The 26,794-nt window shown below is 40.9% G+C and overlaps 1 protein-coding gene across 5 annotated transcripts in view; it reads right to left on the reverse strand.

Moving 5' to 3' along the window:
- LOC141258951 (ephrin type-A receptor 3-like) overlaps positions 1–26,794 on the reverse strand; it is a 349,962-nt gene that overhangs the window by 247,861 nt on the left and 75,307 nt on the right. For 3 of the 5 annotated variants that reach the window (XM_073674263.1, XM_073674261.1, XM_073674262.1), the window contains exons 2-4: positions 15,589–15,636; positions 2,542–2,606; positions 873–1,533 (exon numbers count right to left, since the gene is read on the reverse strand). In XM_073674263.1, the coding sequence (XP_073530364.1) occupies positions 873–1,533; positions 2,542–2,606; positions 15,589–15,636 (774 nt within the window). The remainder of the gene's footprint in view (positions 1–872; positions 1,534–2,541; positions 2,607–15,588; positions 15,637–26,794) is intronic. The other 2 variants (XM_073674264.1, XM_073674265.1) reach the window with 1 other exon arrangement.

Consider the following 26,794-nt stretch of genomic DNA (forward strand, 5'->3'; position numbering starts at 1 on the left):
CGAACATCCACGAGTCTGCTCATCCCGAGCCAACACCTTTGACTCCCATACAAGTCAACCAGAGATTTATAATTAAAAGGGCTGTCCATCTCTGGGACTTTTTTTTTCTTAAAGCATGCATTTTGGCTAAAACAAAAATCTTTTTTTTATTATTGGGTTTCATTAACAATTTTTCACTGTTTGGTTTTTACAGCTTTTTATTTCCCTACACATTCAACTTTGATGTGGTCTGAAAGGAGCTCAGAAGGCAGGTAAAAGTTAGAAATTCTTCCAGTGTGAGAATAAGTTAACTGATAGATTTTCAGTTAACTCATTCTGCAGCACAACACAGAGGCTATAAAATTAAATTCAATTCCAAAAATTATTTTTAGCTAAAAATACATACATCTAAATAAGGATAAGAAAAGTTTGCAAAAGTGGACCACCCCTTTAAACCCTCTACCTTTCTAGATGAGAAAAACACACACTGCAGGGAGTAGATGTCCATGTATCAACCAACGATATAATCAAGAATCTTACAAACAATAACAGAACCATTATAGGTAATCCTTAACCTATAAAAATATATGTAAAAAGAAAAATATTGAAAAGTTTAAAGCAAAAATGTAATTTTTGAGACAGCATTATAAAAAGGCAACATAAGAAAAAAGAAAACGATTCACTACTAATATATACAGTCAGTATAAATTTAATACACAGTAAGTATGAAGAAACCAAAAATTATTCTGTTTGCAAAACCCCCTAAGTATTTATAGAAAATCTTTTCTTGTATGGCCCAATATGGTTGGAATGACAACGTTAATACCAAAATGCTCATACTCTAAACAATATATTTATGCATATGACTAATAGAATATAGACATTTTACTCACGTTGACATCCATTCTTCTTCTCTTCATAGCCCAGCTTACAAAAACATCGGCCAATAGGCACCAGCCATCCCCCGTCGGCGCTGCAGTACATCTTGGGTGCATCAAACTCCACTGAGTTATTTACGCATGATCCTTTAACCTCCACCAAAGCTGAGTCTCCTCCAGTGACCGTGTCTGGAAACAGGGCCAGATTACGGATTGTAGTTGGACATTTTTTATAAAAGACCCTGACTGATACCAGGGCAATACATGCGCCAACGTCTTGGAACGCTAAGTAGAAGCCCTTCTTGTATAAGTTGCTTATGTCTCTGACCTCGGTGTTTAGCTTCATGACTCTGTCTCCAACATCCACTTGGGTGAAACTCTCATCTGCAGCAATAGTGTCTATTTTAATGAACTGGTTCTCGGGAATGTGTCGAAGGTTGCTAAAGTTCGACTCATAGTAATACATGTTAAAGGTCTCTTTGCAGGTGCCCGATACTCCGGGTAGGCTGTTACAATCTCGCAGGGTAAACTTGATTTCAATATAGACACGTTGAGCACCTCCTCTTGGGATCCAGCTAGTTCTCAACCAGTTATTTTGGTTGATCTCTAAGACATTGCAAACCTGATAGGTTCTCATTGGGGTGTTTATTTCATCCATGACACTGATTTCTTCCCACTGTTGGCAAACAGAAAAACATTTAAGGAACACCAATAAAATTTTTTCCATAGCTAGCATCTAACCGTTTTCTAATTAGAGAATATGCTTACTTAAGATGTCGACTAATGGATGTATAAAGTATGAAAAAATAGATAAAATCAATGAAATTCAACGTAAAATTTGGTTCCATCTTAAAACGCAAAGGGTTACCCAAAGAAAAGGTGATAACTTGCAGATTGGTGTGGATCTGACCCTGTAGACACCCTCCAATCTCAGAGACGGGTTCTGAAATGTGCAAGCATGCCATCTACTATTCATTTTCTGTGGGACTGTCGAAAAAGCTGATATCTGTACCACATTCGAAAGGGGCGTTTCAGAGTCCCATTCTCAGGATTCCCAGACAGCCATCAATCAACAAGTTATCACCTTTCCTATGGATAGGTGATAACCCTTAATGATGTGAATAACCCTTTAAATTAAAATACTCTAGAGAAGTCGGAAATACAGACTTTACCAAATTATGGATTTAGGATTAGTAGAATCTTCAAGACTTGTTCTAGTGTAACAAATCAGAATCCTAATTTTCCTCCAATTTAATGCATAAGACACAGTTTTTGCTCCAGAAACTAAAATTACAGAGGAGATTTTAAAATTTAGCATCATCTCATTAAGTCTGAAAATACTAACTAGGTTTTGGATGCAATTGAGTGCCTGTCACAATCCTTTGTACAAGGAAATTTTATGTAAATGGTATTTAAGCATGCCCGATTAAACAATTATTTTTCTCTTACCAGGCTTTATTAACATAAACTACATAATAACATTTCTTCAATTCTAATTAGATTTTATAATCTTAATCTTATCCCATTATAACTATTCCATTCCACTCCAAAATGTCATGGTGCCTATACGATAGAATGCACTCATTGTAGACTTTGCATATTACATCCTTATGTATTTGTGTTTAAAGAATAACAATTGTACCCCTACAATGTATACCAAAACTATAGAATCTCAAATACTCACCCCTTCTGGTGGATATGCCACCCATCCCAGGTCTCCCAACGCAGACATAGAATCGAGCAACGTCACTAAAACAAATATCGTAACAATGTTAGTTTATGTATCCATTGATATATTTACTTATTGTTAAAACATCTATATACTTGTATGTTTATCACTGGTAGTCTGACCACTAGGACTCCCACCTATCCCGAGAACTGTTTCTCAAAGTCCCATGTGAAAGAAGTGGTAGTGGGCATGTGTGACCAAAGCTCCCATAGAAATTGAATGGAGAATGGTCAGGCATGTGCAGTACCGTTCCTTTAACACAGGGGACATATGACCCTTCTTTCATTCTCCTGATTGGGTAGGGTCCTAGTGGTCGGACTACCGTCGATCACTTATCCTGTGTTCATTTTTGAGTTAAAACAGAATATTCCTCATTCAGGACCCCCATCTATTAGACAGAATGGAGACTGGATAAAAAAAGAGTTTTTAGTATTTGTAGTTTAGGACTACCCCTATACTGATGGTGCATTACACCGTCAACTTATTGATTTTAAAAGGTTTAAATCAGTGATCGGTCACAAGTCTTGTTGAAGCCGTATCACCACATGTGTGAGAACAGCAATCAGTGGAGGATCATAGAAGGCTACACATGGAATCAGGGGATTATAAAGGTAAGTAAGTATAAGGTTTCTTTTATTTTTATAGCAATTTAAAAATAATGAAAAAAAAATATTTTGACAAAACCTTTATTTGAGAATTTGTAATTCCCAATTTCACCAGTGGGGGCACTGAAGGGGGAATGATGAACATGTTTTGCCATATTTTCCACCATCTCCAGCAGATCATTGATGGTACTGACAGAAGGACAACTTGTGATCACAGTACGGTCAATAAACCATTCTGACAAAAAAAAGAATTTAACGAAATTGGACATCCTCTGTCGTATAATCTATTCGAGTCACAGCGACAATAATACAATCAGAGATTTTGATGCAGTGACATGTTCAAGATGAATAGAGTCCCAGTATCACGTCTGCCCTTCACACATATTCCCTTTATGTTTTGGACAAAGAATGAAGTAAAGAGTATAAAAAATTGTGTATCTTAAGACATCAGTGACAGAAGTTTTAAGATCTACTCTCTTTGAAATTACCCTTCACATTGTAAAGCAAGTGCATGTGAAGCTACAAAGTCACCGGCTGTGCAAACATCAGTTCTGAACTATCGGAGCAGACCGGAGGTGATTGACATACATCCACTCATGTCTATATCAACTCTACCACATAAACTAGCAACGTAGAAAACCAGAATATATACATGTAAAAAGCTTTATTTAAAGGATATATATATATATATATATATATATATATATATATATATATATACACTGTGTGCAGAATTATTAGGCAAGTTGTATTTTAGAGGATTATTTTTATTATTGATCAACAACTATGTTCTCAATCAACCCAAAAGACTCATAAATATCCAAGCTTAATATTTTTGGAAGTTGGAGTGTTTTTTTTTAGATTTGGCTATCTTAGGAGGATATCTGTTTGTGCAGGTAACTATTACTGTGCAGAATTATTAGGCAACTTAATAAAAACCAAATATAATCCATTCTCACTTGTTTATTTTCACCAGGTAAACCAATATCAGTGCACAAAATTTAGAAATAAACATTTCTGACATGCAAAAACAGAAACCAAAAAAATTAGTGATGAATATAGCCACCTTTCTTTATGATGACACTCAGCAGCCTTCCATCCATAGATTCTGTCAGTTGCTTGATCTGTTTTCGATCAACATTGCATGCAGCAGCCACCACAGCCTCCCAGACACTGTTCCAAGAGGTGTACTGTTTTCCCTCCCTGTAGATCTCACATTTTATGATGGACCACAGGTTCCCTATGGGGTTCAGATCAGGTGAACAAGGGGGCATTGTCATTATTTTTTCTTCTTTTAGACCTTTACTGGCCAGCCACGCTGTGGAGTAGTTGGATGCATGTGATGGAGCATTGTCCTGCATGAAAATCATGTTTTTCTTGAACGATACCGACTTCTTCCTGTACCACTGCTTGAAGAAGTTGTCTTCCAGAAACTGGCAGTAGGTCTGGGAGTTGAGCTTCACTCCATCCTCAACCCGAAAAGGTCCCACAAGTTCATCTTTGATGATACCAGCCCATACCAGTACCCCACCTCCACCTTGCTGGCGTCTGAGTCGGAGTGGAGCTCTCTGCCCTTTATTGATCCAGCCTCTAGCCCATCCATCTGGCCCATCAAGAGTCACTCTCATTTCATCAGTCCATAAAACCTTTGAAAAATCAGATATTTCTTGGCTCATTCTTGACTTTTTATCTTATGTTTCTTGTTCAAAGGTGGTCGTTTTTCAGCCTTCCTTACCTTGGCCATGTCCCTGAGTATCGCACACCTTGTGCTTTTTGATACTCCAGTAACGCTGCAGCTCTGAAATATAGTAAAACTGGTGGCGAATGGCATCTTGGTAGCTTTACGCTTGATTTTCCTCAATTCATTTTGCGCCTTTTTTGGCCAACACGCTTCTTGCGACCCTGTTGGCTATTTGCCATGAAATGCTTGATTGTTCGGTGATCACGCTTCAAAAGTTTGGAAATTTCAAGACTGCTGCATCCCTCTGCAAGACATCTCACAATTTTGGACTTTTCAGAGCCTGTCAAATCTCTCTTCTGACCCATTTTGCCAAAGGAAAGGAAGTTGCCTAATAATTAAGCACACCTAATATAGGGTGTTGATGTCATTAGTCAACACACCTCCTCATTACAGAGATGCACATCACCAGATTTACTTAATTGGTAGTTGGCTCTCAAGCCTATGCAGCTTGGAGTAGGACAACATGTATAAAAAGTATCAAAGTGATCAAAATACTCATTTGCCTAATAATTCTGCACACGGTGTATAAACACAGAATAAAACTTGGACCATTGTTTGCGTATGGGAGAAATCACTGATAAACCCATATATATACTATATAATATATGGGTTTATCAGTAATTTCTCCCATACACAAACAACAGTCTGAGGATCATTATGTTTTTTTATCAGAGTGTCATCAGAGTTTCATCAGTGTCTCTCAGATGAAAAAATAACTGATGGAGGTTTCTCAAGCTCCTCCTATCAAACAGTCCGTGAAAAATGGACAGAACACAGATGGCATCTGAGTGCTGTTCAAAGTTTCATGGATCATTAGACTTGTATTGGTGAGTTTCATAATCGGTCATGCTTCCGTGTTTCACAGTCCATACTTTGGTTGCAATGGATGGTCTAGCCATAGTCACCTGACCCAGACTTGACAGTTTCTAGTGTGGGTATGAGGCAGTCAAATTTGAGTCAGGAGGCCCTCAGACAGTTTGTGTATCGTGGTCCAAGTATGGACAGTGGAACACTGATGTGTGAAATCGGCCTAAGGTGTATATGTCCAGCATGGATCTAAAAATAAAAAAAAAAAAAACATTATACTCCTTCATACTGCCATGTCATCAGTTTGTTTGTCACCTCTTCCACCAGAGACCATGCTGGATCACTGCAGTCAATCATTGGCTTATGTGACCAATACTAGGTCGTAATAGAAAAACAAAAGTTGGTACACCACTTTACAACTATATTCTCCCCACATGTGGAGTGTACATACAGCCACCCTGCTGAGAGCAGTTCCCAATGCATATGCTGAACAGGTCTATAGGACCCAATATGCCCAATGGTAGAGATAGATAAGAACCCGGCACATTGCCTCCTACCTAACAGCATTCCCGGCTCCCCTTTTGATTAGCACAACGTCATCATTGCTTCGTGCCATACATGTGATGTCTCACCAGAATCGCTAATCAAAAGAAAAGCCACAGATGCTGGCAGGAAGGAGGCGGCTTGTAGGGCTTCCATCCATCCACCACAGATTACTGACGTGGCTACTTGTTCGGGTGCTGCCTTCTAGTTATTGACTAAGCAAATACATGTTAGTGTAGCTACGTTCATACTCTATAGAAAAGTGTAGTCTTCTGTACCTTCCTATACAGTTGGTTAACAAAATGTATGCTTCCAGTGCTCAGAATAAATGAGTACACCCCAACAAATTTGTCATAAAACCTTTAATTTGCTTTCAGAATCAACATTTTTTATTCCATACTACAAAATACTCCCACAATGTGGGCCATTAATTGCAAACAATTTTTGGTGTTATTTTTCACACCAAAAAAGTAATTTTATTAACAAATTGATTCAAGACAATGTTGCAAAAATAAGTACACCCTAATAAAAGTCTTAGACGCAAAGCTAAAAATTAATCTGAAAAATTCTAATTAACAAGAATTCAATCACCGGTAAGTGTGATTATTCATTAAACAGGTGTCCAGCAGACAGTTGACTATTAAAGGACAATACTTATAGAAAACCACTTCCTATTTTATGCTGTCAGTAATGGCATCACATGGAAGAGAAATGCCACGGGCAGGCATTCATAGCTGGTTTACAATGACTGGCACGGGGATCTTCTGCAGACCCCCGGCTGTCATGATAACCCATCGGTGCCCTGCAATCACGTGACAGGGGCACTAATGTGCCTTTCTTTTGACATGCTTCCAGATACATCCGTATATCTGTGACCTAGTTTCCCGGTACTTACCTGCATGCGGCTTCCGATCCTCACAAGATCTCCTTCCCTACTCCCCGGTTATCTCCTCTTCCCACAATCGCATACAAGAATTCTCCCATGCACCCCCCCTACTCTGGAACTCTCTACCCCAACATATCAGACTGTCGCCTACCGTGGAAACCGTCAAAGGGAACCTGAAGACCGACCTCTTCTGACAAACGTACAGCCTGCAGTAACTCTCACTCCACCATACCGCCGCACAACTAGCTCTGCCGTCTCTTACTGTATCCTCACCCATCCCTTGTAGACTGTGAACCCTTGTGGGCAGGGTCCTCTTTTCTCCTGTGCCAGTCGCTGACTTATTTTTGTTCAAATTATTGTACTTGTTGCTTGCTATGCATACCCCCTTTTTCACATGCAAAGCAACATGGAATAAATGGCACTATAATAATAAATAATAATAATAATAGCAAATTATTATATTCCCTTTATCAAGATTTTTTTTTAATTCAAATTTATCAACTTTGATGAATTTTCCCAGGAAATTCAATTTTTGGATAAACAAAAATACTTGTAATCCTCACCTAGCCCTGAAAACACGTACAGTATATGACTATCTGTAATCTCATAGGACTGTATCCAGTCCTTTTCAAGCTCTTTCACATAATGCAGCCTTAGAACTGTGAAAGTGACCTCATCATACATGGCTATAGGTAAAGGGTAACCAGCAGCCTGTTCATCACACACTAATCTTTTTCACTACTGTGCTGTCACACACTATCTGTATAGTTTTGTTAGTGTGTTGACTTTTTCTTCCTATCTCTGTTAGAAGGCTGTGAGCTCTGACATGTTCAGCAAATTGCTAAAAACTTGAAATTAAAATTGATTTGCATCAAATTAATTCATTCATCTCTACTAGGGATGAGCAGACTCGTGGAAATTGGGGTTCTGGTACCCAACCCAAACTACATTCCAAAGTTCGGTTCGGGAGCCAGAACTGTACCCAAACTTGAACCAGAACCTGAACCCCATTGAAAAAATTTTCTCTCTCTCCTATCTCTCCCTGCAATGGACTTCCCCCGGAACTCTGAACATTGTAACGGACTTCCAGGAAAAGTCCGTGTTCGGCGTTTAGCACCAGACACTAACTGTCCGATACGAACGCAGAACTTTAAAGTTCGGGTCTGCTCATCCCCTAATCTCTACCTATAGCATATGCCATTCCTCTGTTATTTCTATTGGAAATTTAAGAGTCAATTGTAGCTGTGTGTTACTAGATGGGGGTATTTCCCTTCCCTGTCCGATACTGTCCAATCAGTCTTGTTTTATTGCATCAGGGACACACCCCTTTTCACAAGGGGAAAAGTAACACCCAGCTGGCCATTTTCAGATTGCGACTCAGTCCTTATTCATGGATCCATGAATAAGAACTGGGTTTCAGTCTGCAATGCGTAGGAATTCATCAATTATACTTTGGATGTATCAGAGGATGTCACCTTTTTAACTTTGCTGGTATGAACTCTTATTTTTCATGTAACCTACGGCTGGAGGACTTTCTTACTTCGATCTACCTGTTGCCATGTTGAGGGGAGTGGATTCCTCCATGCTGAAGACTATAGCAGTCTTGTGTTGGGTGAGCTGGCTTCGCTCTTATGTCTAAACTTGTCAGTGCCCCTGACTGTACCCAACCACTACAATAGCATTGGGCATAAAGATTTCTTTATTCTAATAAGGCGTTTGATGTAACTTGTCAGCGCTGTAATCTTTGAAGAATGTAAAGCATCATGGAATAAATGACGCTATAATAATAATGTTTTGTCCTGCAGTGTCATGTATGTAAATGAGACCAAACTAGTTCAGTGGGGCGTCTCTTCCCCTGGACTAGTACTGCTTTGGATCTTCTAATCAAGCCTCACTGGCTGTGATTGACACCCTGCATGTGACTACAGTGGGTGGGGACTCACTCCACCATTTGCTGGGCTTACCACGGAGGGGCATAACTAAGTGGCTCCCTGGCCTTCACTAGAGCCTCTGATGGTGAGGATAGGCTTGGGCCATTAAGTTAGTCACCAGGTACCACTCCAGGGCAGTTCCCAGTCCTGTAGCATCTGACCTACTGGTCAAAGGCACAAATGCGAGGCACAGAGGGCAAAAACTGAGACTTGGCCAGACAGTTTGAGAACGGGGTGGGCAGCACAGGTTCAGAATATGAAGCCAGGGTCAGGAGTGGAGAGATCAGACTAAATGATTAAACAAGCCAGGTCAGTAACAGGGAAGTGAAAATAAAAAATGCATCTCGGCAGGTAACTAGTGATGAACTGGAGCTAGGATCTAAGCTCAGGAAGGTGTGAAGGGAGGTGCTGCTTAATATATCCACTGCTGGCAGGGGATAGGCCAAGGATGTTAGAACCCTCCTGTTTGTTTTTTTCCATCTTGTGTTTTGCGGTCACGTGACCACCTGCCTTTTTATTCCAGCTCCGCCCTTCTGGCTGTGCTGGACTTCAGTGTTGTTGACTGTTTCTCTAGGCAGGTGCTTCAGTGACTATCTCTGTCAGTTCTCTTGGTCCTTCTGGGACCTCTAGTACCTTTTTGTCAGTTTGTCTTTTTGTGTTCTGCAACAACTTCTCTGTTTAGGAGGTGTCCCATTTTTGTTCCAGTCCTTAGTTGTTTTAGGGACCCCTCCCCTTATGCTATAGGTCTTCGTTCAGACTAACCGAGAACTAAGGCGGGTCTGTTCGCTAGGAACAGGCAGCCCGCTACATCGTAGGGATTCAGCTTAATCTTACTGTAGGGACAGCTTTCCCCTATATTTCCTTAGTACATGTTGCAGATCATAACAGTAAGTTCAGCCCAAAAAACTAAAAAGAAAGAAATTCGGGGATCAGTATGGTTTCCATCCAGGATTTGGCTCAACGCTTTCAGGGATTGTCTCTGAAGGTGGCCGAGCTCCAGCAACACGTGAGAAGCTGTTCTGGAGCGCATTTTGTGCAGCCCAAGGTAGGACTGCCTGATGTTTTTTATGGTAAACAGTGAGAATTTTTTTCCTTTAAAAATGCTTGCTTGTTATATTTTTGTTTGAGACCAAGGTCCTCTGGGAATGAATCACAGCGTATTGGTTTTATTATGTCACTTTTGCGCAAAGAACCACAGGGGTGGGCCTTTTCTCTCCAACCTAATGATCCATGCTTAAGGTCTGTAGAAGAATTTTTTTTGGCTATGGGTCTATTATATGACGATCCTGATCGAACCTCATCTGCTGAGGCAGAACTCAGGCGTTTGAATCAGGGGTCAGGTGATGTTGAAAATTATTGCACACACTTTAGAAGATGGGCTTCAGAAGGCAAATGGAATGATACTGCTCTGAAATGTCTATTTCTTTCTGGTCTGAGTGAAAGGGTTAAAGATTTGCTAATTGCATTCCCATACCTGAGACTCTGCAGGATGCCATGCAATTAGCTGTTCGTGTGGACAGGAGGCTGAGATTTAGACAGAATGAGGTAAAGACTCCTGTAATGCCAGGTCCTAGTCCCCAGAATATTTGCTCTGATGGCGGAGAACCGATAGAGGTTGGGACGAAGTCGCTCTCCTCTCAAGTAAGAGACCGGAGGTTCGCCGAGGGATTGTGTCTTTATTGTGGTAAAGCTGACCATTTGATTAAGAATTGTGAGCTTCGTTTAAGTAAAGAAAAAAAAAGAGGTCAGGTACGCATGTATAGCTTGTTTATGCTCTGCAGGAGTATTTCTTTCAGGGAGTACTACTTTGCAGGAAAATTTGATTGAATTTCAGGTATTTGTGGATTGTGGTTCAACACTTAATGTGATTGATAAAGGGTTTTTGGAAAAACTTAAATTGAGATCCAAACCTTTGTCATCACCTATTTCTGTGATTGCAGTTGATAACACTCCCTTGAAATGTATTACTCACAAGGTTGCCACATTTCCCCTCACTATCAATGGAGTTCACCAAGAAATTTTGGACTTGGTTGTGTTACATAATTTACCCTCTCCAGTCGTTCTAAGTTTGCCTTGGTTAAAACTGCACAATCCTTTACTGGACTGGTCTACTAATGTGATTAAGTCTTGGAGTCCGAAGTGCTATGATAAATGTTGTAATGGTCGCATTGCTGCTGTGGAAAAAGGGGAATTACCGGTACCTATTCAAGATTTTTGGAGGGTTTTTTCGGAGGAGGAGTCGCAAGTTTTACCTCCTCATAGGGATTATGATTGCGCCATTGAGTTTGTTCCGGGAGCTACTCTTCCCAAGAGTCGCTTGTTTAATCTGACTATCCCTGAAAGAAAGGCATTGGAGGAGTACATACAGACTAGCCTGGCTGCTGGTCACATTAAACCTTCTAAGTCGCCTGTGGCAGTTGGATTTTTCTTTGTTAAAGAAAAGGACGGGGGTTTACGTCCATGTCTGGATTTTCATGAAATTAATAAGATTACCGTACGCAATTCCTACCCATCGTCGTTAATTCCTGACTTGTTTAACCAATTGGTGGGGGCCAAGTGGTTCTCTAAAATTGATCTCCGGGGGGCATACAATTTGTTACGAGTGAAGGAGGGTGATGAATGTAAAACTGCCTTTAACACTCCGGTAGGTCATTTTGAGAATCTGGTGATTCCTTTTGGTCTTACCAATGCACCTGCATTTTTTCAGAACCTTATTAATGACATCCTGAGACCTTTGATTGGTAAGAATGTGGTTGTGTATTTGGATGACATTTTGATTTATTCGCCAGATCTGGAGTCCCATTGGCAGAGTGTACGTGAAGTTTTGCAGTTATTAAGTGATAATTCACTCTTTGCTAAGCTGGAGAAATGTGAGTTCGCTGTGCAGAAAATTAGTTTTTTGGGCTACATTGTCTCCAGCGAGGGTTTTGAGATGGACCTGGTGAAGGTTCAGGCTGTGCAGGAATGGCCTAGGCCTATTGGTTTGAAATCTATACAGAGATTTTTGGGTTTTGCCAATTATTACAGGAAATTCATTAAGAATTTTTCTGTAATTGTTAAGCCTCTAACCGATCTGACCAGGAAAGGTGCGAATACGGTCCAGTGGAGTACTGAGGCCACTGAAGCGTTTAAGTATCTCAAAGAGAGGTTCAGTTCTGCCCCTATCCTTATGCAGCCTGATGAAACCATGCCTTTTTTGGTCGAGGTCGATGCTTCATCGGTGGGGGTCGGAGCAGTTTTGTCTCAGGAGAACAGAGATGGGGTACATCCTTGTGCCTTCTTTTCGAAGAAATTTTCGGAAACCGAATTGAATTATGATGTTGGAAATCGGGAGTTGCAGGCTATTAAACTCGCGTTTGAACATTGACGTCATTTTTTGGAAGGCGCTAGATTTCCTATTCAGGTGTTCACAGATCATAAGAATTTGATCTATCTGGATGCTGCCAAGCGCTTGAATGCTCGTCAAGCTAGGTGGGCACTTTTTTTTTCTCGGTTTCATTTTTCTGTTACCTATATCCCTGGTACTAAGAATGTTAAAGCCGATGCTTTATCTCGCAGCTTCTCTCCTACAGTCGGTGCCGAGGAGAAGGAGAGCATTTTACAGAAAGGAGTTGTGGTGGCGGCATTGGACTCCGTTTTGGAGAATGGGATTCTGAAAGCTCAAGATGATGCTCCATCTAACACTCCCCATGGGAGGTTGTTCGTGCCTAGAACCTTTAGGAGAGATTTGTTTGTGGAGTGTCATGAGTCTCGGTTGGCAGGTCATCCAGGAATTTCGGAGACTAAGAGACTTATCAGTCGCAGTTTTTGGTGGCCTGGATGGCAGAAGGAAGTCATCAAATGGGTGCGTCAGTGTACTGTGTGTGCTAGGTCAAAGGCTTCACATACTCCTGCTGCGGGGTTGTTTTGCCCTCTGGAGGTTCCTAGTGCGCCTTGGACGCATCTCACAGTGGATTTTATTACTGATCTTCCTGTGTCCGAGGGTTTTACTGTCATCTGGGTGGTCGTGGACCGTTTTAGTAAGATGTGTCATTTGGTTCCATTCATTAAGTTGCCCTGCGCCAAGACACTCGCTAAAGCGATTGTTAAGGAGATTGTCAAGCTTCATGGCGTTCCCACGGATATTGTTTCTGATAGAGGACCTCAGTTTGTGGCTCGCTTTTGACGTGCTTTTTTTTGACAGGTTGGGAGTCCATTTGTCATTTTCGTCTGGGTATCATCCTGAGTCTAATGGACAGACTGAAAGAAAGAACCAGGATGTTGAACAGTTTTTGCGTTGTTTTGTGGCGGACAATCAACAAGTGTGGTCTGAGTTTCTGCCTCTTGCAGAATTTGCTCTTAACAATCATACATCCTCCTCTGCTGGGTGTTCTCCTTTTTTTTGTTGTACTGGGAGACATCCGTCTTTAGGTTCGTTCTCCAAATTGGGGTCGGAGGAGGAGAATTTTTCCGGTGATTTGGAGAGAGTTTGGACTAATGTACGTTGCAACCTTCAAGAGGCTAACAAGAAGTCCAAGAAGTATTTTGACAAGAAACGTAAGAAGGTTTTGCTTACTGTGGGTGACATGGTTTGGTTGTCCTCAAAGAACCTGCGGTTGAGGATTCCCTCTAAAAAACTGGGTCCTAAGTTTGTGGGTCCATTTAAAGTGCTTCAGGTTGTTAACCCATCTGCGGTTAGGTTGGACATCCCTACTTCCTGGAAGATTAATCGTGTGTTTCATGTTTCCTTGTTGAAAAAGGCTGATGTATCAGATAGGGATGCCACTGTCACAGTTCCTCCTGTGGTGGAAGACTGCGAATATGAAATTTCTCCTATCTTGAATTCTAGATGGCATAGAGGGAGATTACAGTATCTTGTCTGCTGGAAGGGTTTCGGTCCCGAAGATAACTCCTGGGTAAGGACGGATGATGTCTCTGCTCCTAGGCTTGTTAGAGCTTTCTACAGGTTTCCGGATAGGCCTGGGCCTGGAGGATCCAGAGGATCCTTTTAAAAGAGGGGGTACTGTTAGAACCCTCCTGTTTGTTTTTTTCCATCTTGTGTTTTGCGGTCACTTGACCACCTGCTTTTTTATTCCAGCTCCGCCCTTCTGGCTGTGCTGGACTTCAGTGTTATAGACTGTTTCTCTAGCCAGGTGCTTCGGTGCCTATCTCTGTAAGTTTTCTTGGTCCTTCTGGGACCTCTAGTACCATTTTGTCAGTTTGTCTTTTTGTGTTCTGCAACAGCTTCTCTGTTTAGGAGGTGTCCCATTTTTGTTCCAGTCCTTAGTTGTTTTAGGGACCCCTCCCCTTATGCTATAGGTCTTCGTTCAGACTAGCCGAGGACTAAGGCGGGTCTGTTCGCTAGGAACAGGCAGCCCCCTACATCGTAGGGATTCAGCTTAGTCTTACTGTACGGACAGCTTTCCCCTATATTTCCTTAGTACATGTTGCAGATCATAACAATGGAAGCAAAACTCTGCAGAAGACAATGGTTTTAAATTCATGCAGAGTCTGGCCGCACCTCTCAATAGCCGGGTGGAGACTCTACACCAACAGGTGGATGTAGCAGTGCAGGAAGTGTTTGCAAGAGGCAGCTCAGTGAGATGGTCTGACACTGGGAGGAACCGAGCAGTGCATGCAGTGAGAAGAGAGGTGCCTCAAAACAATGCAAATCACCAGCATGACACTGAATAATGGTACTACCATAACATGTACTGTATGCAGGCTGTCAATCACGGCCAGGGAAGTGAAATTATTAGATCCAAGGCTGGACTAATCAGGTGGAGGAGACTCTAAGCTGGAGTAGTTCTGCATAATCTGCATGTGTAACACTGCAGGATAATATTTTTTAAATATTGCAGTGCTAATAAAGTTAATCATGGAAAAAAAGCTCACCCTTGGAGTAAGTTCATGGATAAGATGCAGCATTTCATACAGCATATAGAATAAGAAAGGGAGGTCCAGCATTCTTCTGAAGATAAAATATAAAATACAGCTCACACAAGCAAGAGTTTCATCTGACGCGTTTTAAACAAACAAATGTTCTTAATCATTTGTTTGTTCGAAATGCAACAAATGAATCTCTTGCTGGTGTGAGTTGGATTCCAATTTCTGGACAATAAAACCATAAATCTTTTATCTCCAGAAGAATGCTGGATCTCCCTTTCTTATGCAGTGCTAATAAGTTATATCAAACACCTTATTATAATACATCGGCACCCATTCTGCTATAGTAGCCAGCCGTTAAGGACAAGCATGGGGCCGGTACTGGGTGTATAGTTTCTGAAGTCAATACTACATCCATAGTACCTTCTAACAACCAACATTACAGGAGAAGCAATCTGCAGTTTGCATATCATCATTAAATTGATTTGTGCATTAAACAGAACAATGTGCATGGACACAATGGATGAAGAAAGCCAGTAGGCCAACACTGATCTGTACTGTGGTGAGCTCTATGACAGACGTATGACCACTATGGGATGTTGTATCTCCATGAGTGTCTCTCACCTGAACATGATGTAAGAACACAGGGGTGCAGTGCATCAGACTTCATTACTGTATTAAGAAAAACAAAGAGATGTCATTTGCCTAAAAAGTGTCAATAAGAGAAGACGATAGAGACCTCAGTGCTGGTTCGAACATACATGTAAAGTCAACTTCACACATCTGATATTCACAGTCCAGGTATGGGCCTTGATGTCCAGGTCTCCTCACCCAAACTCAACAGCTTCATGTATGCCTCAGAGTTAGAGTCGCTGGACCCATGACTGGTCCAGACATAGCGGCCTATACCCGGGTTATGAATGTCGAACATGTGAAACTGGCCTTACTGTTATACGATGTAAGTATAAGCTTCTACAATGTAATTATTTTGGTTTTATTACATACTTATGTTTTTTTTTCACTGTTTTTGCAAAATTTTGGTTACATGCAACTGCCACAGTATGAATGCTCAGCCTAAAAGCCTTGCCTAGTTGGTGGTCTCAGTGTCTCTATGATAATATGTAGGATAGTGCTCTCTTGGATCTTTTCCTATCTATAACTCACTTACATTAAAAATAATGGAAACTTATAATCACATAATATAAGGATCCAACTGAGAAAGCCCGACTAAGGATAGGGACCAATACTAGATTATGTTCTGTGGAACATGTTCTGTAGTCTGTGGACTATAGTTTATTTTGCTCTATAAAGTGAGACTAGTATCAAAGTGTATGTGAGGTCATACAATACAAGAACCCCATTAGATAGCTCATTCAGAAGAACTCACAGAAAGTTTTACCTAATCAGATAACCACTATATATTGTTGGATTCATAAATGCAAATAGGGTGAATAAGGCCTTGTGCACACTGCCATATTACTGATGTACAGAGCCATAATATGGTAGCAAAGAAATCTACAAGTCCATCCTTTAGCTCTACATGCCATAGATTTCACATGATAGAATCATGACGTGTTCAATTGCATGCCATATTTCAATGGTATTCCTCACTATAAGCTACACAACAGTATTGTGATATAGGCAGGGTTCACATCACGCTTGTCCCCATGTCCAGTGGCTCTGTCGGAGCCTATGTTCAAAACCCTGCAAAATGGGATTTTGGGGTATGCGCTGATGCAGATGAATCATCATTTTCGGCTGTATATGTCTAGTTGACCTGGGCAGCAAAACGTTGTCGACTATGTCTTGGTGTCCACCTCAACTAAGCATATATGGCCTAAAATGATGCACGACAGAGCACACTGTGACTCATCTGCATCATTATAGTCAATGGCCCTATCAGCGCTTACACAATTTGCGGGGGTTCGGATGTAAGCCCTGACAGAGCCACTGAACGTGAGGTCAAACGCTATGTTAACAAAGTCCAATGAAGACACTGTATGGTGGTAAACTGAGTGATTACGATTCGATAGGGGTTTCATGTGCCGCCACACGGGCTCTGGGTACTTGACTACGCTGACCCACCAAATGTGGAATCAATAGAGAAACGGCCCCACAAGACTCCTCTAACAGCAGCGTATCTCCATTTAGAATGAAAGGATTGGGCATGTTGCTATCCTTTTGGTGACACAGTATGGAGTTTCAGTTAGGCTCCATATTCTGCCCGTGGATTTAATGCTTCTATGGGAATACAGAGCGTGTAATATGGTGTGTATTAGAGTCTCATATATGAATCCACAAGTACGGACATCTGCCTATTACTGTCTATAAAAGCTGGATGAGATAAGAAGCATTTTTTATGCATCTGTTTATTTACACATGTCACAAACTGATCATTAATACTGGATTGTCTTTTGGTAGACTGGAAACTTCAAGAATAAATTTTCTGAGCAGATATTTTATATTACATTGGCTTTTTATAGCTATAATTCTCCCACTGACAAAGACCTGAATAGTCTATAATTTTAAGGGTAGGTTAATTTTAACATTGAGAGATAGAATATCCAAAAAAAAATCAAGAAAATCACATTGTATAAATTAGTTAATTTTTTTGCATTTTGTAGTGAGAAATAAGTATTTGATCCCCTATAAACCATTATGAGTTCTGGCTCCTACAGACCAGTTAGACGCTCCTAATCAACTCATTACCTGCATTAAAGACAGCTGTCTTACATAGTCACCTGTATAAAAGACTCCTGTCCACAGACTCAATTAATCAGTCAGACTCTAACCTCTACCACATGGGCAAGACCAAAGAGCTTTCTAAGGATGATGGAGACAAGATCATAGACCTGCACAAAGCTGGAATGGGCTTCAAAACCATAAGTAGGACGCTGGGTGAGAAGGAGACAACTGTGCAATAGTGAAAAAATGGAAGAAATACAAAATGACTGTCAATCGACATCTATCTGGGGCACCATGCAAAATCTCACCTCGTGGGGTATCCTTGATCATGAGGAAGGTGAGAGATCAGCCTAAAACTACACGGGGGGAACTTGTTAATGATCTTAAGGCAGCTGGGACCACAGTCACCAAGAAAACCATTGGTAACACATTACACCTTAAAGGTTTAAAATCCTGCAGTGCCCGCAAGGTCCCCCTGCTCAAGAAGGCACATGTGCAGGCCCGTCTGAAGTTTGCCAATGAACACTTTGATGATTCTGTGAGTTATTGGGAGAAGGTGCTGTGGTCAGATGAGACAAAAATTGAGCTCTTTGGGATTAACTCAACTCGCAGTGTTTGGAGGAAGAAGAAGGATGAGTACATCCTTCGTCCCACCGTGAAGCATGGTGAGGGAAACATTATACTTTGGGGGTGCTTTTCTGCAAAGGGGATATGACGACTGCACCGTACTGAAGGGTAGATGGACGGGGTCATGTATCGCGAGATTTTAGCCAACAATCTCCTTCCCTCAGCAAGAGCATTGAAGATGGGTCGTGGCTGGGTCTTCCAGCAAGACAATGACTCAAAACATACAGCCAGGGAAACAAAGGAGTGGCTCAAAAAGAAGCAAAGTAAGGTCATGGAGTGGCCTATCCAGTCTCCAGACCTTAATCCCATAAACAACTTATGGAGGGAGTTGAAGCTCCGAGTTGCCAAGCGACAACCTCAAAATCTGAATGATTTAGAGATGATCTGCAAAGAGGAGTGGACCAAAATTCCTCCTGACATGTGCGCAAACCTCATCATCAACTATAAAAATGTCTGACTGCTGTGCTTGCCAATAAGGGTTTTGCCACCAAGTATTAAGTGTTGTTTGCCAGAGGGATCAAATACTTATTTCTCACTGCAAAATGCAAAAAAATGTATCTAATTTATACAATGTGATTTTCTTGATTTTTTTGGGGATACTCTATCTCTCAATGTTAAAATTAACCTACCCTTAAAATTATAGACTGTTCATGACTTTGTCAGTGGGCAAACTTACAAATACAGCAGGGGATCAAATACTTATTTCCCCCACTGTAGATACATACACACACATACATACCTCAGAGATCTATTTGACTATATCAATTATACAATGGTCTCGTTGATTTCTAAGCCATCTATAGAGAATGCTAGGCTATATCCCACTATACAAGTATTTTTTAAAATTAATTTGAAAATAAATGGTTATGTATGCATGTCCTTACTTTACATAGTGAGGTCCTTTGTTAGAATCCAACAAAGAGCAACCGCTTGAAGGGTTTGTATGTTCTTTTATTATTTGTGTACATTCAAGTTCTCCGTATTGTATACTTAAAATAATTGGTTTCTTCTGAAAATGATGAAAATGGCTCTAGTATGCTTGGACAAGATTAGCAAAATTAAACTGTGACCCTAGTTGGGTCAGGACCAGATCACAATATGAAATCTATAAAAATAACAATGTTTAGTTTCTATGGACTGATCACAGTAGTACAGAGGAATGGCTATTGAATGGTCTGTCTCCTACTGAGCCACTTATAAAGCAGGGGTCTCTTGTTCCCCGAGGACTGACCTGGATTCTCTTGTGTAAACCTAAGCTGTGAATATGAAGTGTTATCCTTTCTCCGTGTGTGTATTTAATTTGCAGTTTTATTCCACCTGCTACCTGGAATCCAGCATTTGCCGGGAGCCTCACCACACTAAAGGTTACAAATAATAGCAGACTGCTATCTATCACAGCTTGTGTTTGCTTAAATAACAGACTACTATTGACTCTTCCACTTCATACATGTACATTTTCCGCATGCGGCAATAGCATTTCTTCCTCTCTAGCGATGGTAATTTACACTTTCTCCTTGACCTTAAGCCTGAGATCCCCGGAGATCTCTGGGTTTAATAAGCTCCCCAGCTAGAGGCTAATTGCGGAACAAATCGTTTGTTCAACAAAGTGTGAATCAAGGCAAACCTGGAACTATAGATGACTTGTTCAGAATATACAAGCGCCGTTCCTCTGGTGGTTTCCCTGTTACAAGGCATGGCGCTGAGGAAAAGAAATCTCATTTAGGAGATGAGAATTCGACTTCATTTAGTCCCTGATCACAAGGTTTTACTAAAGCTGAATGAATTGTATTGTACAATTAAAAACAGAAGATATACGTGTGCCAGTCTTTTAATAGGGCATTGTCCTGTCTGCCAGCATAAGAAAATCGTGACCAACCTTAAAGTCCACTGAACCATGTATACTATACATACAGTCCTTCAGAATTGCAGTTATTCTTTTTTATGCTGATCTATCATTTCTCAAGAACATTGGTAGATGGTAACAATGACATTTGTCATTTGTAACCAGTCTAGCAATATATTGATCACTGTGGATCCAGCTTCAGAAACCAATGATCATCATTTCCAGGGAAGAAGCTGACGGTCATAGATATCCACTGCAGAGATACAGTGCCTACAAGTAGTATTCAACCCCCTGCAGATTTAGCTGGTTTGATAAGATGCAAATAAGTTAGAGCCTTCAAACTGCAAACGAGAGTAGGTTTTATGAACAGAAGCATAAATCTTACAAACCAAAAAGTTATGTTGCTCAGTTGAATTTTATTAATTTTTAAACATAAAAGTGTGGGTCAATTATTATTCAACCCCTATGTTTAATATTTTGTGGAATAACCTTTGTTTGCAATTACAGCTAATAATGGTCTTTTATAAGACCTGATCAGGCCGGCACAGGTCTGTGGAGTTATCTTGGCCCACTCCTCCATGCAGATCTTCTCCAAGTTATCTAGGTTCTTTGGGTGTCTCATGTGGACTTTATTCTTGAGCTCCTTCCACAAGTTTTCAATTGGGTTAAGGTCAGGAGACTGACTAGGCCACTCCAACACCTTGACTTTTTCCCTCTTGAACCAGGCCTTGGTTTTCTTGGCTGTGTGCTTTGGGTCGTTGTCTTGTTGGAAGATGAAATTACGACCCATCTTAAGATCCTTGATGGAGGAGCGGAGGTTCTTGGCCAAAATCTCCAGGTAGGCCGTGCTATCCATCTTCCCATGGATGCGGACCAGATGGCCAGGCCCCTTGGCAGAGAAACAGCCCCACAGCATGATGCTGCCACCACCATGCTTGACTGTAGGGATGGTATTCTTGGGGTCGTATGCAGTGCCATCCAGTCTCCAAACGTCACGTGTGTGGTTGGCACCAAAGATCTCGATCTTGGTCTCATCAGACCATAGAACCTTGAACCAGTCTGTCTCAGAGTCCTCCAAGTGATCATGAGCAAACTGTAGACGAGCCTTGACATGACGCTTTGAAAGTAAAGGTACCTTACGGGCTCGTCTGGAACGGAGACCATTGCGGAGTACGTTACTTATGGTATTGACTAAAACCAATGTCCCCACTGCCATGAGATCTTCCCGGAGCTCCTTCCTTGTTGTCCTTGGGTTAGCCTTGACTCTTCGGACAAGCCTGGCCTCGGCACGGGAGGACACTTTCAAAGGCTGTCCTGGCCGTGGAAAGCTAACAGTAGTTCCATAAGCCTTCCACTTACGGATGATGCTCCCAACAGTGGAGACAGGTAGGCCCAACTCCTTGGAAAGGGTTTTGTACCCCTTGCCAGCCTTGTGACCCTCCACGATCTTGTCTCTGATGGCCTTGGAATGCTCCTTTGTCTTTCCCATGTTGACCATGTCTGAGTGCTGTTCACAAGTTTGGGGAGGGTCTTAAATAGTCAGAAAAGGCTGGCAAAAGAGATCTTTAATCCACACATGTGAAGCTCATTATTCTTGGTGCCTGAACTACTTCTTAATACTTTAGGGGGACCAAACAGAATTCTTGTGGTTTGAGGGGTTGAATAATAAATGACACTCTGAATTAACTTTTAACGTTTTTAAAAAAAAAATAAAAAAAAATTGCTGCAGTGCATTTCCCACTTCCAGGCTGATCTACAGTACAAATGTCACAATGCCAAGTTAATTCCGCATGTGTCAACCAGCTAAATCTGCAGGGGGTTGAATACTACTTGTAGGCACTGTATATACTGTATAATTTTTATATCTCCAACATATTCTGAAGCACTTTACAAGTCAAATAGATCTTTGTTATCAATCCTGTGCTTAAGGAGAGACGCATTTTATGATGTCCTTATGGCTATGTGCCCACGATGCAGAAATGCTCAGGATTTTTTCCTGAGCGCTTCTGCATCTCCCTGGCAGAAAATAACGCATGCGGATTGTACAGGGATATGAAGCGTTCTTCACATGCATTTCCGCATGCGGGTTGACAAGCGCTTTTCCAGCGATTTTAGCATCACTTGGAAAGTGCTTGTCAACTTGGTCACATTATATAAATCCATGCAACCGGCATCGATTTATATAGCGTGACCCGAGAGAATGTAAAAAAATAAAAAAATAATGTATACTTACCTTCCGATGGCCCCCGCAGTCTTGCTTCACTCCGTCCCGGCTGCCGGCAGCGGTACACTGAAGGACCTGCCGACGTCAGCGTTGCGTGACCCATCACATGACTATGATGTCAACGCAGGTCCTTCAGTCCATCGCGAACTGCCGGCAAGCAAGGAGGAGCGCAGCGCGGGCTGCCGGAAGGTAAATATAATCTTTATTTTTTATTTTATTCTTTTTTTCACAGTTTTCTATGGTACCCGGGTCCGGAGGACAGTCTCCTCTCCTCTAGACCTGGGTACCATCCGCACATTAGAACGCATGGAATGCGCTTCTACATATACAGTGATGCGGAATCCATGCGATCTAATGCAAGTCAATGGCGGCGAAAACGCAGCACTTCCGCAAAATGATTGGTAGTGCTGCGTTTTTTTCCGCAATGATAATCCACAGCGGAAATTCCCACAGCATGTGCACAGCACATGCGGATTATCATTGGGGAACATGGCAGGCCTTCTACCATGCGTTTTTTAAGCGTTTCTGCAGCGTTTTTGATGCTGCAGAAACGCTTAAAAAATGCATCGTGGGCACACAGCCTATGTCTTATTTAGGCTATATGCCCACGTAGCAGATTTGATGCAGAGCGTTTTTGCCTCTCTCTAGCAGAAAAAAACGCATGCAGATTTACATGCGTTTTTTTCTGCCAGAGAGAAGCGTTTTTTCAGCGCTTTTACATGCGTTTTTTCAAGTAGTTTTCCAAGTGATTTTGAGCATCACTTGGAAAAGTGCTTGACAAGTTGGTCACACAATATAAATCCATGCAACCGGCATAGATTTATAATGTGTGAACAACTGATGCTTTAATTGCTGCATCTATAGTAAAAAAAAAGAGAATTAAAACGTTAAAAATAAAAAATAACCTGTATACTCACCTCTCCGGTCTCCCCCAGTCTGCTCCCGGCGGCGTCCACTCTCCTCGGCGTCCCGCAGTGTACTGTCAGGAGCTGCGGTGATGTCATTTAGTCAGCTGATGGTCACGCGACCATCACCTGACCGCCGACGTCACCGCGGGACGCCAAGCAGAGAGGACGTGGCCGGGAGCAGACCGGGGGCCGCCGGAGAGGTGAATATACAGGTTTTGTTTATTTTTAACTTTTTTATTTCTTTTTTTCACCGCGTGGTAGCCAGGATGAAGAGGAGTTGTAGTCTCCTCTTCATCCCGGGTACCACACGCACCGCGATTACGCTGCAAATTCGCGGCCATTGAATTTAATTGAAATGCAGCAAATCCACATATACCTGCGCGCTTGCTGCGTTTCAATGTCCCTCAATGGCCGCGAATTTGCAGCGTAATCGCGGTAGAAATGGTCATGTTGCGTTTTGCATCACAATGTGAATTTGGGGCGCAAATTAGCGCATCATGTGCACAGCACATCCGAATTCACATTGCTTTGCATGGCAGACTGTTTTACAAGAGTTTTCGCGGCGTTTTCGCAGCCATAAAAACGCCTGCAAAAACGCTATGTGGGCACTTAACCTTACAGTATATAGAGTTATCAGACAACTCCTTTTATCGTACAAAATTGCAGATCTATTTCTTAAATTGGTTCTCCAAGAATGTGCTAAAATTGCCATCACGTAATTCAAACAGCAGCCTGTCCTAGTCACATGTCAGAACGGGTTGAAGTCTGGAGTTACAAGACCTGTGTCAACTGACAGAGAAGCTTTATCGTAATCACATGTACCAGTGAGCTGTCGGAGAAGGACTGTGACAGGAGAAGAAATAAATCCTTTTCCTGGCTGACTGTGCAGGAAAGACTGATGCTGGAGAAAACATGCTTTGTGCTCAATAAGCTGAAGTGAAGATTTATTTCTTCAGATCTTACAGCTCTTCTTGACTCACAGATGTTTGTGTTCTTATGATACAGCACCTCTGTCAGTTGATACACAGGTCTCAGGAGCAGTGTTACTTCAGAATAGAACCTATCCAGACACCTGACTAGGATGGGCTTCCATTTCAAATATATATGAGGCCATTTTACATTCCTGCAGAACCTCTTTTAGTGGATATATTGTCATAGCTGCAACTTCTATTATGTGTAACTAATGCTACCAAACCCAGTATCCACAAAAAAAAGAAATCTACACTACTAACACAATCTACTACAACAGTATTTCCCTGGAATCTTAATTAGTTTATTTATTTAATTTTAACCAATCAGTTGTCAGTTAAAGAGTATGTATCATGAGAAAATAAGCTATTGTTTAAATCAGGTTTTTGTTTTAAAAGTATTTTTTCTTTATTTTGCCATTTTATATATCTACAGTATCTATCTATTTATCTATCCATTTATATATCTACACATGTATACATATATTAATAAACCGTATTGAAAATTTCACACTGATCTATTTGTAAAAGATGAATGTAATAGTGAACATATTGACTTTCATCCAGTTTATGTCCAAATACATGTCTTAACAAGTTGACAAATAAAAGTATATATGGACTAGTTAAAATAATTTATGATACACTGTCATAATAATGTAAGGACACTAACGCCACTGAAAATGATGACAACATATGGAGTTGTGACATTACAAGGGGTTATTTCTTGTAACTATAGCCTTGGAACATGTCTATATCATATGTGTCTGGGTATTTTCCTTTATCCTCTGGGGACGTGATTGTATATTTCCTTATAGTATATTCTATCGTTGTGTCACCATGAAAAATGACACAGCAAGTTCCCTCAATTCTTTAGACAAAGTGGCAAATTTATTATTTGATCTGGCACATGGGAATACACTGACGATATCAAGATGAAAAAAAGAAACATATTGCTGACCATCGACAAAAAATACCCAATATTATTCTTTTTAAGTATTTTTTTAACCTTTTTTTATGAAACATTTTTACCCTCTTACTTTATTTAAATTTGCAAAGTGCTGCGGAATATGTTGGCGCTATAAAATAAAAACTATTATTATTGTGTACGTGTATTTTTCCAGCCAGTTTTCAAGTGCTAAAAGAAAAAAAACATTATACAGGGCATGTTATGTTCTAGAACAAAACACCACTGACCTTCAAGAACACCACAATCCAAAACATTTTATATGTGGTGTTTTTCTTATGTTACTGTAAATTTTATTTTAACATCTTGACACAGCATTTTGGGCTAAAAAAAACACAAACACTAGCAAGAATGCAAAAATAAAAAACACAATGAAAATCACTGCGTTTTTCAGAAGAAAACTGTGTGAAACCAGCCTTAGGCAATAACTACTACAATGGAAGAAACATTCTTCTACTCTCTTTAAAGCGTTACTGCACTGTGTATGATAAAGGATGAGACCACACTGTGGGCATAATTAGTAGGCAAATATTATTTGGACCAGATCATCATTTTTATGTAGATTTTCCAGTTCCAAGTTGTATAAACTTGGATGCTTACTGGATGAAGCAGATCCGGTGATGCCTAATAGATGTGGTTCCAGAGTTGTTAACTTGTTTTTCACTTTTTATGGACAGCATATCAAACTATTTTCGCTGACATTGGAAAACCATAATAAAGCATTAATATTTTAAGTGATGCTTGTCTGCATCCCATAATTCTGATATGAAGACATTAGCAGCATTCAACTGATGCATCATTTTTTTTTGCAAAAAGTAAAAAAAATACTCTATTTTTATGGATTGTCCAGGAATTTTTGCTCAGTTGTCAACCCTGGCACACACCACTGGTACCCCCCACCTATATTCAAAACAGGGGTCTCCCAATTTTTAATTCACTCGCATGAATAGTTGATTGGGTGACACCCTTAATGGTGAAAGGTGCAGGTCATGGAGGTGGGGCTCACATCTATCAGACAATGAATATGTCTTTAAAGGTCTCTTGTGTGACAACACCGTATAGTTGGATGCCTGGTAAATGTTGCACCACATTCTTGTTTTATTCAATGCAATGGTGAGATGTAATACATTGATGAAACGTGTCTTGTTTAAAGCGGTTGCCCACTACTTTATCTTTGATGACCTATCCATAGGATAGGTCATCAATGTCTAATTGGTCAGGGTCCGACACCCTGTACCCCCATCGATCAGCTGTTCTCGGTGGCTGTGACCTCTGGCCAAAAGTGCTCGATTGTGGAGCTGCTCCGTCTTCTGATAGCTAGATACTACACATCCGCCTCCTAGTCAAGGTCATCAATGATAAAGTAGTGGACAATCTCTTTAAGTCCATGTGAATAGGTATTCCCAAAAAATGTTGCAAATTTTTTTAAATGTTATTCTTTAAAGGGGTTATCCAAGACATTTTATGTACTATTGGCCTAAAAACTAACATCTTTCCACAGCCAGTTACCAATTCCCTATAACCAAGATCCACATATCTAACGGATGTAATAAACAAGTAATATCAAGTGCGTTCTGCTTCCTACTCCCCCTCCTCCCCACAATTATCTAA

The sequence above is a fragment of the Phyllobates terribilis genome, unplaced genomic scaffold, assembly GCF_046119375.1.
Source record: "Phyllobates terribilis strain yellow unplaced genomic scaffold, ASM4611937v1 Scaffold_3__8_contigs__length_932513732, whole genome shotgun sequence".
In the NCBI taxonomy this organism is placed as follows: domain Eukaryota; kingdom Metazoa; phylum Chordata; class Amphibia; order Anura; family Dendrobatidae; genus Phyllobates; species Phyllobates terribilis.